At 33.5% G+C, this 24,031-nt stretch overlaps 1 protein-coding gene across 1 annotated transcript in view; it reads left to right on the top strand.

Annotated features, from left to right (window-relative positions):
* Nucleotides 1–24,031, top strand: part of TRHDE (thyrotropin releasing hormone degrading enzyme) — a 397,960-nt gene that overhangs the window by 297,044 nt on the left and 76,885 nt on the right. The window contains exons 8-12 of the mRNA XM_047868299.1: nt 7,675–7,740; nt 8,384–8,571; nt 13,702–13,790; nt 20,143–20,273; nt 20,397–20,452. Coding sequence (XP_047724255.1) covers nt 7,675–7,740; nt 8,384–8,571; nt 13,702–13,790; nt 20,143–20,273; nt 20,397–20,452 — 530 coding nt within the window. The remainder of the gene's footprint in view (nt 1–7,674; nt 7,741–8,383; nt 8,572–13,701; nt 13,791–20,142; nt 20,274–20,396; nt 20,453–24,031) is intronic.

A 24,031-nucleotide genomic window follows, 5' to 3' on the forward strand; every position in this document is an offset into this window, starting at 1 on the left:
CAATTCACAAACTTCAGTTCTACCAATAGATTCATTTTGTGTCTCAATAATATTTCAAGCTAGCAGCAGAAGTGAGAGGTGGGGATACTTTTCAGTACCCCAGCACACCCCTATAGACTCACATTCACATTATTTCACTAACAGGTGTAGGACCCTGTCAGCTTGTTCCGGAATGTACAAATCCAGCAATGGCAATATTACACCTCTGGTGATGCTCTTGCATGTTGAGGCATTGATGGCATGATATGTAATTACTAAATAAGAGATCTGTGAAAAGAAAACTGAGGTGAGAATATGCCATTGTCTATAATTGAAGACAAACAAACAAACAAGTCTTTTATGTGCTAGCAAATTGTTTTGATTTAAAATTTTCTGATTTTCTGGTACATTCTGCAATTCTTTAAAAAAGTATACTGCTTTTACATAGTTATACAGATTATTATTATATTATTACATTATATTATATTATATATTACATATTATATTATATTATATTATATTATATTATATTATATCATATCATATGGATTTTTAAAATAATGTAAATTGCCTTTTTCTTCCTAGAAAAATATATGAATACTCCTATATCTAAGTAAGTAACTTCTAAAAAGTAAATCTAGGTGAAACACACATTAAACAAATCAAAATCAAAATGGCATGTAAACAGTGATATAAGTTATTTTCAGGCATTTTGTTCTACCTGTTCAAATAACTTTCTTTCCTAAATACCTCTTGTTTTTTACTGTGTCTGATGGCCAGATACTCCTGTACCTTGAAAAGTTTGTGGTCGTTCCTTTTTTCCTGGGTTTCCTTCTTAGAAACTTGTTACAATTTAATAATAAAGGTTTAATAATTATTCATATCTTTTCATCCTTGGTTCTTATCTACTAGAATAAAATGTAAACATTCTTTTATTTTGCATATAATGCTTTTCCAGTGCTTTGCTACTCCTTTTTACTTAATATCACAATCTCCAGCCAGTTTTCAGTTATGAACCAAAATAATATTTTGATCTGTAGTCTAGCTTTCTTGTGTGTTAGTTGGTCATCTGTCCCTGGTTTGGTGTCTTTGCTACTGTTTCTCAAGGTCAGGGAATGTAGAAACATCCTCTGAAGTGCATGGCCCAGGCTTCAAATGGGTTTTATCCAATCCTTGTATGACATTGCTATGATCTGGAAGCTTTTAATCTCCTTTCTTTCTTTCTTTCTTTCTTTCTTTCTTTCTTTCTTTCTTTCTTTCTTTCTCTTCTAATGTTTGTTTTTGCGAGAGAGAGACAGAGATGGAGACGGAGACAGAGAGACAGAGCACAGTTGGAGGAGGGGCAGAGAGAGAGGGAGATACAGAATCTGAAGCAGGCTCCAGGCTCTGCGCTGTCAGCACAGAAAATGACACGGGGCTTGAACTCAAGAGCTGTGAGATCATGACCAGAGCTGAAGTCAGACGCTTAACCGACTAAGCCACCCAGGCGCCCCTAATCTGCTTTCTTATTGCCCATGGCTCCCTTTGAAATCACCCTACTCTAATAATGCACAGACTTACAAATATTTAATTTTTGAGGTTTAGGTTTTCAGGTTAAAAGCTCCTACTCTAGAAGCTTTAAGACAATGGTTTAGCTTAGTTTTATTTTTTGTTGTTGTTACTCCCTTGTGAACTTTTGTCTGTGGAACTTGTATACTTTTTCTCCAATCTTTTCATCTGCCTCTTTTTTTTCTTTTTTAACCTAAGTATCTACCTCCTTCCCTTCATACCTACTGTTTATAACACAGTGAAAGCCTAGAAGATTTGTTCAATAAAACCAGGTGTTCTTTGCCTTCCATTTTGCCTAAGTTGTATGAGAGAGTTTCTACTTTTCTTTCTGAGGTTGCCAGGAAAATTTAAGATATTTGGATTTGTTTTGATTATATCCCCCATTAGTGTTGTATCAGTCAGGGTTTGGGGTTTCAAGCCACAGAGACAAACTCTGGCTAAGTTAGGCAAAAAGGAATTTATTGGAAGGGTGTGGGGTAGCCCTTGGAATCATTGGGAAGACTGGAGCCTCAGGCTTACAAAATGTGTGGTAGGAACTAAAGGGGACTCAAATTAAGAAACCTCGCCAAGGTCCTGCCAGGGGAATGGCTGGTTCAGCTGCTACCATTAGCATGGATGCCTCTGGACCCTCAGTGTCACCATCCCAGGGGATCAAATTTCAATTGTTCCTGCTTCTTTGCATTGGTCCTGCAGGATTCACAGTCCTGGGATGAAGTATCTACTCGCCTGAGGCCAGGGCACACGTGCATCCTTTAGCTGCCAGGGAGCATGGGGAAGGGAGTATTTACTATTTTGTCCCTTCCACTGCCAGTAGGAGGTGGAGCCCTCACCTTCCTGCAGGATTCCATGGTGAGTTATTGCCCCTATATAAACGTGGTGTTTAAATGCTGGAAAGCCCAAAGAATGACAAATGCCCACTACAAATTTTTGAGGTACAATTATTCTTAATAGAAAGGAACAGTATTTCAAACTCTTGCTTCAACCCTCTTGTCACATAGTCAGAAAACTCAATGCCTGAATTTACCTGGCATTTCCCAGACTAGTCTTACAAGTACAAGGGCTCCTACTTCCCAGTGTCACTGAGGCCCAGACTTGCCTCTCTTATCTCATTGGAGAAAACACAGGACTGGGTCCTGCCTTGTGCAGTCCCAGAGCAATACCCCCTAAAGCTGCATTAACACATTTCCACTAGAGCACAGGATGTGATTCTGACAAATGGGAATCACAGAGAGTTTGATGCAGGAATGGAGAGGAAGCTTTCATTATTATTTTTATTTATTTTACTTTTTAAGGTTTTGTTTATTTTGAGAGAGAGAGAGAGAGAGAGAGAGAGAGAGCAAGCTGGGGAGGGAGGGAGAGAGAGAGAGAGAGAGAGAGAGAGAGAGAGAGAGAGAGAGAATATCCCAAGCAGGGATTCGACGCGGGGCTCAAACTCACAAATCGTGAGATCGTGACCTGAGCTGAAATGAAGTCAGATGCTTAAGCGACTGAGCCAGTCAGGCATCCCAAGAAGTTTTCCTGATTCTTAAAAAGAGATTCTCAGGAAGAAATTCTGTTTCCTCTGTGCAATGTCATGTCTGAATGTGATGGTTGGGATTACTTGTACAATCTAACCGCAAAATTGAGGATGAAGGCAAAACACAGGTAAAGGTGGGGCCAAACAATTTCTGGAGGAAAAGAGCTGCGGCTGTGGTACCTTCTCTTATAATAGGAAAGAATAAATCTTGTCATTAAAAAGGTCATTCTAGGGTGGGTTTTTTTTTGTAAGTTGCAGCTAAACATATATAAACTGGTCCATATATCTTTGGTTTTTAATAAACTGTCTTTCTGTGTCCTGAGGAATAAATCCTTTGTGCAGTTTGTCCTCTGTTTCCATGTGCTAAAGGGCTCATTACTAGGAGTGCACAATTATTCCATGTAAACATATTAAAAGGTAATAGTGATTTCCTTCCTCAGCTCACCTTTTCCTTTTCTCCCTATTTACTTATTAGTCCCGTTGGCTTTTGTGCATGGCAGATTGTGGATCATGTCACTTGTTAGCAAAAAAAGTAAAATAAAGATGGTCTCATACCCAATAGTTCAGTCTTTTGATGACATCATATGCAATTGCATCTATCAATGCGAGTTATATATCTGACAAATATGCACTGAAATAATAACTTATGTTCTATGTTAGTGTTTAAATATGACATTTTGGAGGAACCTGATGGATATAAGAAATGTCTCTTTACAGTACTGTCAGTTGTTCACAGGGAGGCATATTGAATAAGGAAAGTCAGGAACCACACAAATATAGTCAGCATTTGCTGGGTCCCCAACTGGGCACATAGATGCTGGCTAAGCAGTGGTAGACAGGAATAACAGGGGCCTTACTCTCATGGAGTTTACAGAGTACACGAGCAGTCAAACTAATGAACAAGCAATTAGAACACAGTGTGACAGATGTTCTTATATGGTACAACGGGTGAGAATGTAAGAGGGGTACTTAACTCAGAATTAGGAAGGGGTGGGAATGGGCAAGAAAGGGTTCCTGAGAAAAATGGATCAAGCCTGAGTCCCAGAGATTGAGCTGACTTGACATAGGCGAAAGAGAAAGCATACATAGCAAAGGGCTTGTGCAATGACCTAGAAAAGGGAGAGAGTAGGAATAGGCATCTGCAGAAAGCAGGAAGTAGCTAAGTAAGTTGAGGCAGAGAGCAACAAAGTAACAGGTGGGATTTCAGAAGTACAGAGAGACCAGACCACGAGGGACATTTTTAAGTCCCGTTAGGGTGTTTGGACTATATTCTGAATGTAGCAGGGTTCCATGTATGCATTTGGTGAAAGCTATTCTGGCTTCATGGCAGAGATGTGATATGAAGGGAACAGAGCAGGAACGGTGGCAGTGCTCGTCATCCAGAGAGGCTGTCAAATAGGAGGAAGGAAGGGGGAACCTTGAAGGAATAGTGGGGACGTGGATCATCACTTGAATGTGGTGGAAAGGGAGAGAGAGGCATCCAAGAAGATTACTTGGTTGAGGTGGATAGAAGGGTCGTCACTGGAGAAGGGCTGCCAAAAGGAGCTGATATGGGGGAGGACAGTGAGTTCAGCTTTGAGAAGCTCTTAGTCATCTGTGGAGCATCTAGCAGATATTGGGTTGGGTCAGCAGTTGTGTGCACAGGTATGGGGTTTGGACATGGGCTGGAGTCTCTGAGTTCCACTGTTCTGATTTATTAGATGATGAAGATGATATTTACCCCATAAATGTCATGGGATTGAATGAGATAAAATATAAAGCAATTCACACAGCACTATAAAAAGGAGGCAAATATTATTGTTTTCATTGCTCTGTTCTTTGGTTATTACCGTCAGTGATGCTTTTCCTTCAGTTACTCTGTTTCCAGCCAGTAGGCTGAAATGATTACAAAGATTATGGCAGCTTATTTCTACTGAATACTTAACTGTATTCTAGACACTCTTTTCTAATTCTGTACAGATATTAAAACATTTATTCCTAGAATAACCCTATGAAACAAGGACTTTTATTATCCCCATTTTATAGGTGTGAAGATAGGCATGGAGAAGTTAAGCAACTTGCCAAATCATGTAGCTAGGGAGTGTTGGGGTGTGGACTTGAACAAAGATAGTCAGACTTCCATTCTTGCACTTTATGTGTCAGAATATACTTTTGCTAAATGGGCTTTTAACTTTTAATCAGTTTTGTCCCCTAAGCATATTCTAGCAGTTATCTTTGTTCTTTTCAACAACTCTACTATTTCTGAGAACCCTCAATTCCTTTCACAGTTAATATTAAAACCCTTTCCTACTTTGTATCATAATGTCAAGCCTGTTGCAGATTGACTTTCATACACATACCTATAAACATCAATTTCCATTTCATATTTGTAACTCCAGCCATCTTCATATTCATCAACTTGTAGATTTGAAAGGAACTCAAAATCTTCTTATTTAATTGCATACCAAATGTTTGAATTCATCTTGTCAGGTAGTTTTTGTACCAAGACTCCTACAGTTTCAGTCACAGAAACTGTCTTCCCCAAATCACATCTGAGTATCTGCCATTGTATTCAGTAACCTTTTCTCCACCACTGTTTCCCCAGCACATGAAAGCTACCAGCACTTGAGAGGTACACCTTATGTTTTGTGGAATGAATTGATAAAGAAATGATTGATCATCAAAAAAAAACCCAAGAACAAAACAAAAACAACAACCACATTTACGATTCTGTAATTTTCTTTGTAATTTGACAAGGACAAAACAAAATTTCCTTAATTTAAAATATGACTATTTTCATGCAAGAGGAAGGTTAAAACAACTAAGGAAAACACTTGGGGTTTTCTATTTTTTTGGAAAAAAGAGTTGACATATGTAGAATTCCAGTAACACCTGAAGATTGGAACTGCCGAGGATCCAAGAAGACGCTTTCTGCCCTGAATTCTGAGGCAAGCAAGTCAGAGCTGCTTCCTAAGCCTGAATAATTGCCATTTTAGCCTGCTTGAAATGTAAATTTGAGCTTTATTCTGAATTGGGGAGGGAACCAAGAACTTGAGTTGAGGATCACTATTGGGCCAAGGTCAACTCATAATGTGAACAGTTTGTCTGTGAAGAGATTCTTGTAGTTATGTATTAGACCTTTCGAGATCAATGGAGTATTCCTTTGTTTCCTCTTTGGGATTATCCTAACAACACTATCCATAAGCCAAATCCAAGAAATAAATAGGTCTATTTTGATACATTTTATTATTGCATCACTAAAATAAAACTCAAATTTATGTTTTATAATTCCCATTGTTCCAAAACTTATTCATTTAAGTACTAAAAAAGCATAAAAGATAATTGTGACAGTTAAACCTCAAATAACTTATTTAAATCCTGGTCCCTGAGTTCTAATGGAAAATGACTCATATGGCATATTCAAAGCCAAAGTGGAATTCAGATTGGTTATTCAGGGTTGCATTTTTTTCAATAAAGTTATTCATAACACCTGATGACGGTGATGGATTTGTGGTTGCTAAGTTCGTGTTGGGCACTGCATCTTTAGAGTCTGATTAAGTGGGAGTTGCCATTTGCTGTGCTGTGAGTTGCCAACAAAGCTGAATCTGTCACAGGTGCTACAATTTGTATTTCAGAAATATTTCTTCCCCAAGTTTAATTATCCCCAAAGTATTCCACTCTATGTAAAATACTGAAAAGAGTCAGCAAGTTCTTTTTTCTCATTTTCCGTACTGTGATGTAAATTAGGATTTTGTCTACTACCTACATGTTGTAGAGATGATGGAATTTCTAATGGCAGGGCCCCTCTGTTTTATAATATAAAATACTATTTTCTATTCATTTTTGCTGCTTTGGATTCAGGAAAAGAATAACGCCAGTTAGTCATAACTAAATAACGTATTCAGAGTGACATAAACCATGCTTCGTAGAAGGGAACAGGCATGAAGTAGATAGAAAATGTGTAGATTTAACTACTAATGATGGAAACTGGGAAATGAGAAGTCCTACGCTCAAAAATATTAAGTGTAGGATTGACTATTTCTTATTAAATATTAATATATGTTTTAAACTCATGGAAATAAGTGTGTATCATTTTTTGTATGAGACAGCCTGCCCTTTGCAGAGAGACTAGGGAGCTGGACGTGTTTTGGAGACGGTCATCACTCACTCTTTCAGCAAAGCAACTTGTCTTCACATCAGCGTATATCAGTCAGGCTTCTGCTGTTATTTTTTCTTTTCCATAAGAGAGTTCCTTTTTTTATCCCCCCAACATTTCAACAGGAAGTCCTGATGGGGAAGTGTCTTCTAAATATTTCAATGCAGAGATAGTTTCTTTAAAATTGCCCGAGGTTTATTTGGTAGATTAGAGAAAGGCCTTTGACCCTGGGAATCCATAAGAAGTGATTATGGCTATGAAGATAATTTTTAAGATGGCAGTATTGTTTGGTGACTTGATCAAGAGATATGTTATAGTTAAATCTCTTTGGGATATTTTAAAATGGGATTCTTCATCATTTCCCATGCCTTTCTCTTTGACTTTGTACTAATGCAATTCTAACAAATAGAAATGGTTAATTGAATTGAGAAATAAGTGTGTTTACGGGAAATTGCTCAGCCTTCGAATTGTAATTACAATTTTATATTCTTTGTAGGATTATTTAACCATTCATAAGTATGGCAATGCAGCCAGAAATGATCTCTGGAATACACTATCAGAGGTAAAGTATAGGAAGCTCAAATACCAAAACCTCTTCTTGAATATTTGAATTGAGTTTATAAACCATTCATAATTTTTATTGGCACTGACAGTTGTTTTTACTTTTTATATTTCCATTTTCCCCATATTGCTTTATCATTTTAATTTTGATACATTATATTATAAAAATAATGGGATTTAAAATTACTTAAACCATAAATGGTAGTAAAAAGTACCTTGCCTACTTTCCAGCAAGACAGTACTTCTGAAATACAACATTAATATGGTGTCAGGCCCTTATGTTTGATAGAAATATTGATGTTAAAGTAGTTTTTTTCTATAGGTGAATAACAAATATTTCAGTTTGATACTAGACATATTTGGGATACTTAATGATGCTGCAAGTACTTGTTTTAACAATAAACTATGTTTTGTTTTCCATTAAGTAAAAACTATAATGTTAATAAAGCTTTCATTTATCTGTATGTATAAAGCTGAACTCAAGGCAAGAAGGTTAACTTTACTAACACATTGTATTAGCTTCACTGATTTTACATGTTTTCAAACTTAAGTAAATCATAAAGGTAAAAATAAAAATGGCTCACTGATAATTATGTTTACAATTCATGTTTATAAAACTAATGTATGCAATTTTGGTTATAAAGGCTTTAAAAAGGAATGGAAAATATGTAAATATACAAGAAGTAATGGATCAGTGGACACTCCAGATGGGTTATCCTGTTATCACCATCTTGGGAAATACAACAGCAGAAAATAGAATAATAATTACCCAACAACATTTTATTTATGACATCCGTGCTAAAACTAAAGCGCTTGAACTTCAGAATACCAGGTACAACACTCCTTTGCATGAAAAACACAATTGCTTTTATTAGTATGTTTCACTGTGGGTTTTTTAACATTTTGAAAAGAAATGCTGACCACAATTATAAAATGTAATTCTATATTTACATGCGGGGTTTTATTTTCATTTCTTTATTTACATGCGGGATTTTCATTTTGATTCCTCTTTTACTCTCATTTCCAGATATTTTAACCATCAAAATGACAGCATACCAAAATTATTTTGTTTAAGAAGACAGAGTTTAAATTATCATGGTGATTTAGAAAGATATGTGATTTCTTACTTTTCCCTGTAAATGTTTGTTGAATTAAATTCAAGAAAGTTAAGATGCATCGAAGTCAATTAAATGGAATTGAGCAAACTGAGATTTATAAAATAGATGAGAATAGAAACTATCCAGAAAGACTAATTAAAACAAACTAAAAACCACAACCAGACTAACTAGTGTCTGAGCCAAAGGAACGCAAACTAGATCCATTTTTAAGTGGTCTAAGTATCAATGCTACTTAGCATCAAAATATGTTCTCTTCCCTCGTTTTCAGTGTTTAAAACCATTGAACACACAACATACATAGAATTTTTATTTGTTGTAAACTTTCTTTTCAAACGCTTATTTAATTACTGAAAACAGCACACAATGCTTCTTTCTCTTCTACTTTGTATTTTCGTATTGTTTTGTGTCTTATTAAAAGCTAAGCCAAGGAAAGATAATAGAACTTAAATCAGTTCATTTCATTTTTTAAAAGGTGCCCTGAGACAAGATTGAAGAGGGGGAGACAGAAGGGATGGGGTTTAAAATTAATAAATAAAGTGAAGTGCTTGGATGAGGTTGGTCATTCTGACTCCCATTACCCTGGGATATTAGAACCCTGATTTTATCATCCACCAATATCTAGGACGTGTGAGGCATGAATTATTTTTTGTTTTTGTTTTTGTTTTAATCTCCAAAAGGAATGGAAATCATTCCCAGGCAAGTTAGTTCCAAGATGGGCTATACGTAGGAGTGATTGAGAAATTCGTGAATGTTTTCTGGTGACTAAATGTGGAATGTCACTCAGGAAAGCATGGTCTTAAATGTCCTGGTCGGCATATATTTTGGCCTTCACCAAACTGCCCTTGCAGCCCAACTGCTTCAGTACAGTATTACCCTGCCACACTGTCAGGGCCTGACTCTGTCAACGCCTCTTTACTCAGCCGGATCGGGCACAGCTGCCAAATGCTGCTTTGGTCGGTCCTCCACCCTCTCTGGCCCTGGGCTAAACGTGCTTAGGCATCAACCCTGGCCTTGCCAGGAAGTACATAAAAACTACTTGACTGTGGCAAAGTTAGAGAGATTTAGGCCATGCCTTTGAGAATGATCAGTCTGACACAAACATCACTGATGCAGAAAAACATAAAGGACCCGCAAATGACAGAACAAATTTTGAACAAAAATACTCTGTCAGCCTATAACATGCATCAGATGTATCAGCTATGGGTCTGACTCTTTAAAGGAAGAATTTCTCCCAGGCTGTATAAGTACATCAGCTCTATAGAGCCTTGCTTTTGCTAGAGTTATAAATCATATGGATAATTATTGAACCCTGACGTGGCATATAAAATATTAAGAGTAAGATAATGCATGGAGTCCCTTTAATCTTGAAAATTATTTTCTATTTTGAAATAACAGAGCTTCCAGTTAAAAATTTAGTATTCAATTGTATATTATTGATCATTTTATTCGCTCTAACCTGTGGTCAGAGCTTCAAAACCAATTCTGTCTTTTGTATATAGCCTATCTACATCTTTATTAAACAATGCAAGCTGTTGATCCAGTAAAATACAGTGCCCACGATACAAGAAACCCCATAAATTATGGACATTTTCTGAGCCAGTATACTCAATTGTTTGTCTTGAATTTTTTAAAGCATACTAGAACATCACTACAACATTCCCAAAACATTTTTAGTGTAATAATAATTATATTTGTAGCACAGAAAGATCTTTACATCACTAATAATTGCATAAAGTTTGATGACATATAAAAGTGAATTAAATATTTGCTAGAATTTATGCACTTTGGGAGTTCTGAATTTGTGTAGTTTATTTTTTTCTTTATGAAGTTAATATATTGCAACCTTAAGTAATATCTCCTCATATACTTATGGAGCTTCTCAGAGTCCTGTGCTACAGAGAATTATATTTACCTCCACACTCGTATTTTCTTTTGCTATTGACCCAATGACAGCACTCTCTCAAGGGTGTATGGTGTCTACATTAATGCTTTCCTAATATTGGTACCATTTTGAAGAAAGATTTCTCACACTAAAGTAAGTACCTATTATTGTCTACCTTAATGTGGTTATTAGGATAAATATTGTTTCATTAAAAAAATGTGAACTATGAAGAGAGGTAGTCCCAGGGAATATTAAAGAAAAAATATCTTTGAGGTCTATTGAAATGCATTTTGTGTATGTTTTTGTTTTTGTTATTTTTCTGCTTAAAACGAGATGGCTAAAATGAAAACTTAGGTGGCTGGGACACAATCTAATTTCGCAAATTCTTTTTTCTAGTCTTTTTTCAAACATAACCTACTGTAGGGTGAGATTTCCTTTATACCACACCACACTTACTCAACAGTGTTTCTGTCTTCCACCCTTTTAAGTTATAACCGTAAAGCAACCTAATTGCCACGCTTTCTTTGATTTTTGAAATGAAATTTGTGAAAAGATCAAATATGTGTTGTTTGGAAAGTTATGAAAAATAACACATAGGATTCATTGGATAGCAGTTCAGAAATGAATACAAATTTTAGATATGCTTGGTATTTTGTAATTTTTATTTTGTTTCCGTGACAATATACAGATTTTCACTGTGTGCATGCACAATCGTACATACATGCAGAGACACACAGAAGGCAAAAGCATTCTTAGAAAGAATATAGAAGACTGTTTCAAAAGTTTTACAAAATGCCCTAATGTTTGTATCCCAGTACCTTATAGTTAACTCTTTTGCATCTGAACAGCTATGTGCCATTTAGGAAGTTTCCTATATGTATGTGCCATTGACTGTAAACAACATGTGGGTATTGACATGAATCTCTTTTTCTGTACTTTAGAGACTTTTGCTGAAATTCAAATATTGAAGCATGTCATAGAAATTTTATTATAATTTCTAGCTTCACTATTTAGAAGAATAGAGTCTAACTAGATGCAGAATTATATTTTTTTATATAAGGGAAAATAGTGTTTCATTCACATTCCATGATCATGCTTAAAAAAGATATATTTATCCTTGAGGATTTTTAAACATCTTCAGTTTTACATATTTCTTGCCCTTTAACTGATACTTATTTGGCTTCACAATTTAGTTGACCCAACTCCATGTGGAAGATGCATACCAAAAAGTCAAGTTCATAAAGTTAATCTCTGTCTTGCCCATAGAATGATTTGGCCCCTTTTATTTTACTTTGGTCTAATCCCATGTGATCCAATTCAATAGCAATTTATGGAATGCCTTCCATTTCTAGGCTTTTTAAAAATCTTTGGTACACAAATATGAGCTCATAGTTTACTTTGAGAATCAGATGCACAATCAAGCATTATTCTCTCTTAACTAATGCTTTGGATTAATCAAAAAAGAGTTATTATTTTTAAAGATCTGCTGTTAAATGAATAAATATCAATTCTCTTTGTCTTTCTCACAGTAATACCATTATTAAATATTTGTCATATTCTTAGTATTATATTACGACCTTGGAGGTATTTGATAAAGAGCTTACATGGGTTGTGTTCATTTACTTGTACTTTGAAAACAATACTTTTGGCTACTATAGGTGTGTTTATTTCCTGAGCAACTGTGTAGATTCCATTGTAGTACAACATAGTGTTTCCATATAGTTGGCACTCAAAAATGTTTCTCTGGCTACATACAGCATATACTTTTAAAATTTAGAATTTTAAACATATTATTTTAACTTTTCATATTATAGATGGCAATTCGTATAAAATTGTGAATTTCTGCCAATCTTCCATTTATATTTTTTTAGTATTACTGAATTCTGTTTATTGTAAGTGGGAAACACAAAATTATAACATAATCAAATTCCATACGACATAATGAGAGGAGATGCCCTCTTTTCCCATCCCCCCCAAAACATATTCATTATATTTTTAAATTATATAACCCTGGATATGGTTCCTGAAAATTCTCAATTCTCTGTCCACTCTCTAAATTACAGAGCTCATATAGTATCTTTTCCATAAAATCACAAATATTTTTCACATACTAGATATTATTGGCTACCCCTGTTCTTAATGGTGCAATGGTAGGTCAACACTGAACTTATTTTAAGACCATCCAGCTTATCTCTGGCTAGTCACTTGAGACTAAATTGATACTACTTCATGTACAAGAATAGGCTTCAATTTTTATTCCATAAAACGTCAAATCCTAGAAAATTCTTCCCTTAATCGCTGAGACTCATGACTGATCCCTGCACATTGGTTGATGATTTTATACATCAATTTGGAAATTTCATTTCATAAAACAGAACATTAAGTGTGTCCTATGTGTTCTTTGTATTGATCTAGATTTTAGGGACATCTGATTAGTTTCTTTTTTCATTCCTACTTTGCTGAGCAACTTTAAGTGTGCTGTATTAATTAACCTTTCTGTAAAATGTAATAACAGTACTTTTTAGGATAGTTATCTGAATAAATAAGGATAATGTTGAAATGTAAATGCATGAAGCCACTGAAATATGTACTAATTTAATATAGAAATGAAAGGAAAAGAGTTGTTTTGAGATTTAAATCAATATGTGTTATGGCTCTGATTTATTGATTTAGCTACTTTTTATTCCTAATGCAAAATGCAAATCATTTTGTTTTGTTTGGTTTGCAAGATAAATTGTTTTGTTGAAAGTCCCCCTTCTGTATTGAAATTCAAACACTTACAGGCTAAGTCTGTGTAATGGCTTTGAAGAAGTGAATTCATCTTCCTTAGTTTTGTGACTGGGGAATTTTTTTTAGTGCCCCTAAAGAGTAATAAAAATCATGCAGAAGGTGCATAGCAAATGTTGTTTGTTTATTTGTTATAACCTTTTTTTATTCTTAAAGTTTCTATTTTATTTTGCAGTTACTTGTGGCAGATTCCATTAACTATTGTGGTAGGAAATAGAAGCCATGTGTCTTCAGAAGCAATTATTTGGGTGTCTAACAAAACAGGTAAAATATATTTTTTCTCCTCAGGAACTATTTGGCTTCAGATAATTGTTTAGCAACTTAACCTCTGGTTTCAGCTGTTGTAACAATGTGAATAAAGACAAATTAAAAAGAAAATATAGAAGAATGATAATTACCTCTATAAAATTAAGTATAATATAGTATAGTTTGTACATAGTCTAATTTTAATCTGCCTATATAATTATTAAATTTATTTGTGTCATTCAAAGTAAAGAGAAAATTTTAAACCAAGCATTTGTAGTACTAATTTTGGCTGTCTTAAACTGTATTATTTTATAATCCCAAATGTAATTACATTAGAATCATAACTCCCAATAGAACAGTATACCAAATAATGGAACACAGGACACATTTTAAATTCCATTTTTCTGCTATCTTGTCTTTACTGGCTCTTTAAAGAATGGGCAAGGTGATATACTCCGTAAAATCAGATAATTATAGGGACAGAGAGGAGGGGCCTTGATAGGTCATCAAAGCGTCCCCTAAACTAGGGTTAACTCTCAAGGAGCAGAGAAAGATGAGATTCTATTCTTTTCTAAATATCTTCAAATAAGATAGTAACCTATTTCAATTCACTGCCAAAAAGCTATTTCTTGAATCCAATCTAAATCTTTCATGCTAGATGTGAAACAGGTCTCTTTAATTTCTGTTTTCTATTGAATTGAATAAAAAGGCAATTATTATCTTTTATGTAACATTTCATTTAGATTTAAATGGTCAAGTATGTCCACACTTTGTTTTTCTTATTTCTTTGTGTTCTGCTAATTGATTTCATAACCACTGTATAAGGAGCCACAAATCTTTTTTTGTTTGCAATAAGTGAGGTATAAATAAATACATAAATAAATAAAAAGTAAACATTGTTTCTGCCCCCTAAGTCTTGTTATTATAAGGGAGATGTGAGTGCTCAAAATCCATATATACAAGAAAAAGTTCTTACAGCAAAATCTAATCTACTTACCAGAAATGTAAATCCTTGTATTTCCAGTTGAATTTTTATTCAAATTTTCATGCTATTATATTTTAACACATAATCACATATTATAATAATGTGTTTTTATTTCTATATATCATGTATAAAAGATTCATAAGTAATATAGTGATGAATTGAAATGCTTACTTTAAAATTTGGTGTTTCTACTTTTAAATTGCTTATTCTATTCTATTCTTCTCATTTCTTAGACTTAGCATTCACACCATGATTTTGAATTCACACTTACTATATTATTTATCATTTTACTTCTTTTTTACTTTCATGTGATTGTTTTATCTATCTACATAATTTGTGATGAAATGATGAGTGAAAACAGTGAGTCATTAACCTAACAATGTAACTGTTAGAATAAAGTCATCCCTACATAGGATTGCTAGGGACATGAAATAGAACAGTTTTCAGAAACCAAGTAGAACATTTCTCATTGGAAGGTCCAATGGAAATGGGACAATTGGAAGAGTGCAGAGATACTGATCAAATGTCAGGATCAGACCAAAACTTTTAGGCAGTGTTGGGATTCAGGGCAAGTCTGATTCTTCTTGGATACTTCATCAAAGCTCCATTTCCCCTAACTCCCCAGTTATTTGCATGCCGTCATTCATGATAACCTCTGGTTTCATACAGAGTACCCAGAATAGGGTCACAGCTTTTCTTGACTAATAACCACAGGTGTATTTGAGAAGTTGTTTCCACTTATAGTCTTTCATTATTAATCAGGAATAATAATAACATGATGTTTCAAAGTGTACATTTGCCTAAAATGTCACCTATATTAATCCACATGGCTGTTACACACACTATATAGTATGCACAGTGCATAACTCTGGGAGATGATATTTACATTGACTCTCATATTGATGGCACACTTCCTCTCCCCAAAGTTGTACAGTATGCAACCTACAGAGTATAATGTGTCAGTTTTCATTAAATCACAGCAGAATCTTCAGGTTGATGAAACATTGTCCCAACTGAAATGCTCACACCTTTGTGGGGAATGCCCATCCCAAGTAAATGTTCCTTGAAAACTTTATAAATACATAAATCTGGAAGAAGCTTCCAAGCAGGACCTAAAAGAAAAACAACCATTCTGTTTTCCCTGTTGAGTCTCATTCTGACTATATTTGGTTTTGTCTTAAAGTCCTTTATTCTGATGACAAATAAAAACTGACACAATGTACAAATTGGGGGGGGGGCAGATTGTTAACTCTTGTGTCCTTTTATATGTTATGACTTCTCTCTCTCTCTTGTTTTTCAAAATATAGTCAACTAGTATAAATAATAATGTTTTTCCATAAAAACATTAAAAAACTATTTTGGTCAATTCGTATCAAAATGCATCTTAAAAGTCCACCTTTTAATTATAACAATAAGATCAATGTTTTAATGTTTTTCATTGTCAATAACATAGATTTGATCTCTGTGACTAAGGCACAGTCATTGGTAAATAATTAACGTATAAATTTGATTTGAAACATCATATATTCTTGACACCTCAACTTTTTAAACCCTTTACATGATTACCTAATTGATTCCAAGTTAAGGCATAGTTCATTTTAGCCTAAGAATAGTTTTAAAACCAATTTTTTAAATAATTGAAAGCAGGTAAAAGATTTATCTCTTTTGATTTTAATGTTGAAATATTGAGAATATAGACATTTATAAATGTAGCACCTTGGATATTGATTGACAATTAATATGTAATGGAAGGAAATAAATTTAATGCCAAATGTTAGAAAAGATTCAAAATAAAAGGGAAATTGATTCTGAAATTACAAGTAAATATTAAAAATAGTATAATGATGTAGTGTTTGCCTTAATCATTGGTTTATATAAGATTTGCAAGCCTTTAGAATGAGTTATTTTTATCCCCGTTTTATAAATGAGGAAGTTAAGGCTTGAGAAATAATTTGCCCAAATTGTCTTAGGACCTTCGTTTTCTTTTCTAAATTATTGCCTCTAAACTACACACACACACACACACACACACACACACACACACACATAGGATTTTAAAACACGTAGGTTGCTTAGCTGATGTGCCAAATTCTCAACACGTTGCCTTTGTGTTCACACACATGGTTCTTTATAGGTTCTACAGAGTATTTTCTAATTCGATTCTCACACAAGTCCAGTGAAAAAGACAGTATGTTTTGCTATACCTGAGTTTGTTTTACACTAATACCCTTGTTACTTTGGCTGACTGTTTCTTAGATTTAAATTCTGATTTTTCTGTAACCAGCCAAAACTGAGTAGAAAAGCTTAATCTTCCTCTTTTCATTCTGAAAGTATAGAATATAAAAACAGAATACTATAAAATTTCAACTACTCTGTACCTTGATATAATCTAAATTTTGTGCCATTTTGGATACATTCTAAATATAATTCTAGATTGTTATTACTAACATTCAAATATAATTTCCATACTTTTTATTTAGGTCCTCATCACATACCATACACACCTCATTAGGCCATTGGGAAAGATCTCTTTAAAATTCATTGCTTTCCATTAGTTAATTTGAAGAACATTTTAAAGATATAATTAACTAGAATGAAAAAGACATTTAAAAATCTATTACAAAATCTTTCAGGGAATCATTTCTCCAAAGATTTCATTTATAAGAAAGGCATAAAAATATTCACGAACAGTAATAACCTTCAGGTTTTAGTTATCAATTTAATAATAACATACATAAAAACAATAGATGCCGCCTTTTTTATTCTTATCAGATGACATGGAAGGTGTAGGGATTGTTTTCCTATTTTAATTTGTCTCTCTTCTCCCTATAAGTTGTTTATTCAATAAGTTTATTTACTTATAACTTATTCAATAAGTTTATTTTTAAAAATTTTTAATTTTTTGTAGTTTCAAGTTTTTATTTAAATTCCAATTAGTTAACATATAGTGTAATATTAGTTTCAGGAGTAGAATTTAGTGATTCATGAGTTATATACAATACCCAGTGCTTATCAAAACATGTGCCCTCCTAATACCCATTACCCATTTAGAGCCAAGCGTATCACATGAGATTAAATTCCAATCCAAAATGTGAACAAGAGATAACTTTATAAAACAGATTTCATATCATAGGAATCCATAACTGTTTCAGAATTGTAAAAACCTGAATTATGTATTCATGTATTAAATTTGATTATTTTTTAAACTTGTTTCTTTAATATTGTAATTTCTTCAAAAAGTAATGACTTTTTAGATGTTAATGATCAAATTTGCTCTTAACCCATGAATTTAATCACAATTTAAATATGTGTTGTTATACAATCCTAGTATTCTTGAAGACAGAGTTATGATTACTTAAGAGAAACAATATCCTCAGTATTTCAATCTTAATTTTTTTCACTGAATTCTGACATGATTAATTGAAATCTCTCTTCATAAGGTTAGGCCATATCTTTTGTTAATTATTTGTTTTTATTTTTATATCTGTAAAGTGGGGTGACATTCTGAAGCTTCATAGGAATTGTGTGGATAAGCATATTAAAGTTTTGAAAAAATGCAAAAACAAAGTATCAGATGGTTGGGGAACTATTAATATTTTAGAGAAATAGCTGATAGATTAATTTTTTTAAAAAATAGCATAGATTAAGCTGGGTAAAATTTCAAATTAAGGAAAATAGTTCCTTTTTGCTTTGAGCCACAGAATTGGAAGAGACCTTAAATTCTATTACTTAGCGCTTAGGTTATTTTCATGGCCTGAGCTCAAACATTTATGTTAGGAAAACTGGAACAAAAATCTAACTGCCCTGCTCCTGTTCTAATTCTTGTTTCCAATGCTATGTCCCTACTTTTCAAATCAATATAAGAATGTGAAAAGTATATATCATATTACAGTAAGAGTGTTATACCATCTTGTATCAATAGAATATGATGTAGTAAAAAGGACACCAAAGTCAGAAGACCTGAGATGGACCATTTCCAGTTTTCTTGGACAATTCGATTAACCTGTCTGAGACTCATTTCTTTATCTGTTCCAACAGATACTATTTATAAAAGTGGCAGGAAAGCTGAAGTGCTATTTGAAACATTAAAGATTAGATTTTTCTATTCAATATACATATTTGGTTTTACTTTGCATTTATAAAAATTGGCAGAACGTAGCATGCTTTAGATTAATGAGCCCACCCCATTCTAGACCTGAGCAATTAATAATCATTAACGTTCAGCCAATAATTTTGGGGTCACAACCTCTTCCTTTGTGGCTTCTACTTGAGAGAGAATATAAATTCAGTGTTTAAAAAAAAAGAAAGAAAAAGGGAACCTGTTTTGTAGGCTGACGTGTAAAAACCTTGATAACAAAGTGAAAATCAGAAATTATGCATCTTACTCAGAACTGACACAAATGGTTTCTGGGATGCATTTTCTGGTTTGGAGTCATTGTGGAAATTAGATAGACCATTATGTGTGTGTGGTGTGTGTGTGTGTGTGTGTGTGTGTGTGTGTGTGTGTATACGTACAAATTACAAATTTTAAGTAAACTTAATACATTGTCTAACTTCTATGAAACATGAGTCCTGAGGACATTGACAAAATGATTGAATTGTAAACTATGCTTCTGTGAAGTCAATAGAAGCTGACATCAAAGTGAACAGAGTTCACTATCTGTACCATATTTGAAGGAATTAAATATTTAAGTTATAAGATTGTTTTCATGGGCTTCCCTTAATTGAATTAGCTGGGGAATATAAACAAGTTACCATTTTCCAAAGTGATTCCAATAAACAGAATATATTATCTTTGTTCTAATTATGTATAGAAATATTAGATTCTTAATCAAATGAGGTTCCTTTTCCCAACATTATTGATGATACTGGAAAGTCTGTTATTTATTTATTGGTACCTCCAAGAAAGCCCAAGAAAAAAGGCAAGGAACAATAGTGACTTTAAAATAAATGAGCCCTGTTGTTTTAATCACTTTCTTACTGAATAAAACAAGTGGAATATGCACCTAAAGTCTTTTCTTTTATTCTAGTCACATATTTATATACGATCTACCTAGAAGCCACATGAGTACAGTGGCAGATTTCTTGGTTACATTTATCTTGAGAAGAACACTGTGTATAGGTAATGGGGTTTTATCAAGAACAAAAATGTTAATTATAAGAAAACAATTAATTGAGGTAATAATGAGTAACCAACTAAAGGTTTTCTAGTAAATTCTAGATATAGTGATTAATTGATTAAAGAGTAGATTTCAATTAAGTATTTATGATGGTGTTCTCTTTTAATTATTGGTAATGTAGTATCTGCTATTTAGAAAATATGCTTCATATGATTTTAACCCATAATTTTAAAATCTCTTTTACCCCCCAAAATGCTGTTTTCAGAGCACCACAGAATAACTTTGGACAAAGGAAGCTGGTTGCTGGGGAACATCAATCAAACTGGCTATTTTAGAGTCAACTATGATTTAAGGAATTGGAGATTATTAATTGATCAATTAATCAGGAACCATGAGGTAAACTGGATTTATTCATCAAAGATCTGTTTTGATATGTGAACACCTGCTGTTTTAATTCTAAGTGATTCCCCTTTTTTTTTTTTTTTTTTTTTTTTTTACCTTTTCTGGTTGACCTCCTAGGTTCTCTCTGTCAGTAACAGAGCAGGTTTGATCGACGATGCCTTCAGCCTAGCCAGGTATGTTTTCCAGTGGATCTTCACAATAAAATTAACGCTCATAAGACTTCCTCTAGTAAGCTAAATGCGATAGGTTTTGATAAGAAACCTTTTAAGAACAATTTGTATGTCCCGTTTTTGTATTTGGATATGAATTATATTCAGGGTCCCAAACTTTTGATCAATAGTAGCCATAGGGTATTTCTGAGTCAGGAGAAGCTTGATCAATTTTCACTGTAAGTTCAATTTAACACTAGAGATTAATAATCCCTTCCCAATTTCATTAATGAACTCTACAAAATGACCATTGTGCCATATTTAATTTTTGATGGAAAATACCTTCAAGCATCAGCAATTTTTTTCCTAACATATACTCATATATCTTTTTTTAATGTTTTTTGAATGTGATTCATTATGAAAGCTTGTGCTATAAGACAGAAATAAATATTCCACAGAGTAAAGCTGTTCTGGACAAAATGTATATCAATCTTATAGCAGAAGCCTTTAGTTGTACTAGTTATAGTAATATTTACATTAGTGTCATAATTAGATTTATAATGTTAAAATGAGTTATTCCTTCAAATAGTCATTAAATACTTATTTACTTAAAATAATGTTGATTATAAACCCAAGCTATACTCAATGTTGAAATTAAATAGGGAAATAAACTCAGTCCTTTTAATATTTGAATTGTTTCACATCCAAGTACAGTTTTAATTTTAATAATCTGATATTATTGGGCAAAAAATGAGAAATAATAGTGCTAGAAGAAGGCCCACCAAGATAGCAATGGGTGGAGATAGGGATTGAGATGTAGCTTTTACTCTACAGTAAGATATGAAGACTTCAAATAAAGTATTGAGTATGACATAAAGATTATTTTGACATAGAAGTTTAAATCTTTTCTTTCTTGACATTTATTTACTCATTTTGAGAGAGAGAGAGAGTTTGAGCACACACACCTGAATTGGATATGGGGAGAGAGAGAGAGAGAGAGGGAGAGAGAGAATCCCAAGCAAGCTCCATGCTGTCAGCTCAGAGCCTGACATGGGGCTTGATGTCATGAGCCAAAATCAAGAGTTGGATGCTTAACCAACTGAGCCACCCAGGTGGCCCAACATAAAGTTTAAAAAGGGCAGAAAACCAATAAGAGAGAGTACTTAATGTAACCTTGCATTGAGAGAGAAGCAGGAAACAGAATTATGTTACGAACACCACAAGGAAGCGTTTGGGAACAAGAAGAGAACTAATCCCACCAGCTAATTAAACACTTAAAAGGTTCCAGACACTGTTCTACATACAGCAGTTTGTTTAATTGTCACAACAACCTTGTGAGATATGTAGATATGTATTATTATTATTAATTATTAATTATTATTAGTCTCATTTTATAATTAAGGAAACTGAGGCTCAGCGAGGTTAAGTAACTTGCCTAGTCACACAGCTAGTAATTGACAGGACCAGGGTTTTGTCTGTGTAGTCTGGCTGCGGAGCCCAATGCATGCATGCATGCATATATATATATATATAATATCAGCAGTAATAGTATTTATTATAATGAAAAATCCAAGCAATATAGAAAGACTGATGGGGTGTGAAATGGTAGTTCATGTGAATTCTTACAGGTTTGAAATGATGGTGAGGAAGCAAATATGTAATGATGTTCTTAAGATGGAGGGCAGATGAAAATGTAAAGGAAGGGATCTTTGACTTAGCTGCATTAAATTATTTTTTATTGAAATTATTTATTTGATTTGGGTGGATTAATTATTTTTTTTTCAAAAATTAAATTCCTTGTTGACTAAGATAGAACATTGCTTTCAATTCCAATTTTGGAAGTCTTAAATGTTTGAAGTAAATAATTTCATTATCATTTATACACATTCACCAGGAAAATATTCAATTCCCATTGAATATATATTAAAATTTGTTTTATTGATAATGAGATAATTTCCCTGTTGATATGCAAGTGAATAAATATAAAATCAGATTTCTACAGGCAAATGCCCAGCACTTACTTGGAGTTAAAGGTTATCTTATTTCACTGTTTTCTAGTAAACTTTCATAGTTTTGCTACCAGTCTGTATCAACCTTCTTTCAGTTTTCTAAGCATAGCATGCTGTCTTTGGCTTCTTTGAAGATAACAAACAGAAGAGTGACAAATATTTACTAAACATATGTTCCAGGTACTATATGGAGGCTTTTATGAATGGCATTGTTCAATCTTCTCAGTAAACCCTTGGAATGGATGTAGGTTATTATAACCATGTTATAGCTGAGATGTAGAGGTGAAGAGGAGTTAAGTCACTTAGCTAAAGGTTGCACAGCTTTTAAGTGGGGGGTGGAGGTGAGAATCAATAGCAAACACTGGCACAGCAGAGCCCATGATCTCATGTCAGAGTGACTGCCCATTATGTGAAGTTCCTTCCCACTCTCGTGCCCTATTATCCGTTGGGAGTATTACTATTAACTAAAAAAAAAAAAAAAAAAAAAAAAAAAAAAGGGAAAGTGACATCCTGCGGACCTGTATTGTAGAAGTTGTCACATTGTGGTTCAAGCCCTTTCTGGGCCCCTGATGATTATGGCATAACTTTGAAGATAGGGCTTTGTCTTATCCTTATATTCCTACTGCTCAACTTAGTCTTTAGTACAAGACTATGCTGGTATATATTTGTTGCATGAGTTGATAATTAATTATTAATTATTCAAACTGTAAGCTTTTATGCCTACTATTATTTTGTGCAATTAGGTAAACATATTCTTAGGCACTCTTTTTATAGTTGTTTTTTAAATCTATAAAAACCACATGAATGCATTGTAACTGTACAAGATTAAAACAAAAGAGTGATGCAATGTGAAAATTTTCTTTTACTGTGTTTCATACCTTCCCATCATGTTTACCCTCCTCACAGACAAAATTATTAATATTTGGTGTGTATCAACCCAGCCATTTTTTCTTTGCATTTTCATACAGTTTGATTTTTTTTTTATGTGAACAGAAAGAAATGCATTCCATTCTCTGACTCATTTATAGGAATAAGTCTGGGAGCTTTATTGCATTGTTTCCATTTTTTCCAGTATTAAAATCAAGACTGCCATGAGTATCCTTGAACAGTCTTCTGTTGTGTGCATATGTGCATTTTTATAGGATAGATACCTACAAGTGAAATTTTTGGTTCAAAAAATTTAAAAGCTTTGATAAATACTACAAAATGTATTCCAAAACCTTTACCATTTTAACCCTCCATCCACCATGTATGAGAGGATCCCGTCCCCTCATATTTTCCATAATGAATAATAAACATCTGTAAAATTTTTGACAAGCTGGTAGCAAATTGAGTTGCTACAGTACTAGTTAAATTAACTTGTCCACCTTTTCATACACATTTGGTACTTGTATTTTTTTTTCTTCTGTGAATTCCTTCTATGTTTTCCTATTTATTTTAGATGTATTAGGATATTAATCCTTTTTGTAGTGTACATTTTTTTTTAAATTTTTTTTTTCAACGTTTATTTATTTTTGGGACAGAGAGAGACAGAGCATGAATGGGGGAGGGGCAGAGAGAGAGGGAGACACAGAATCGGAAACAGGCTCCAGGC

This window comes from Prionailurus viverrinus, chromosome B4 (assembly GCF_022837055.1).
Source record: "Prionailurus viverrinus isolate Anna chromosome B4, UM_Priviv_1.0, whole genome shotgun sequence".
Classification (NCBI taxonomy): Eukaryota; Metazoa; Chordata; class Mammalia; order Carnivora; family Felidae; genus Prionailurus; species Prionailurus viverrinus.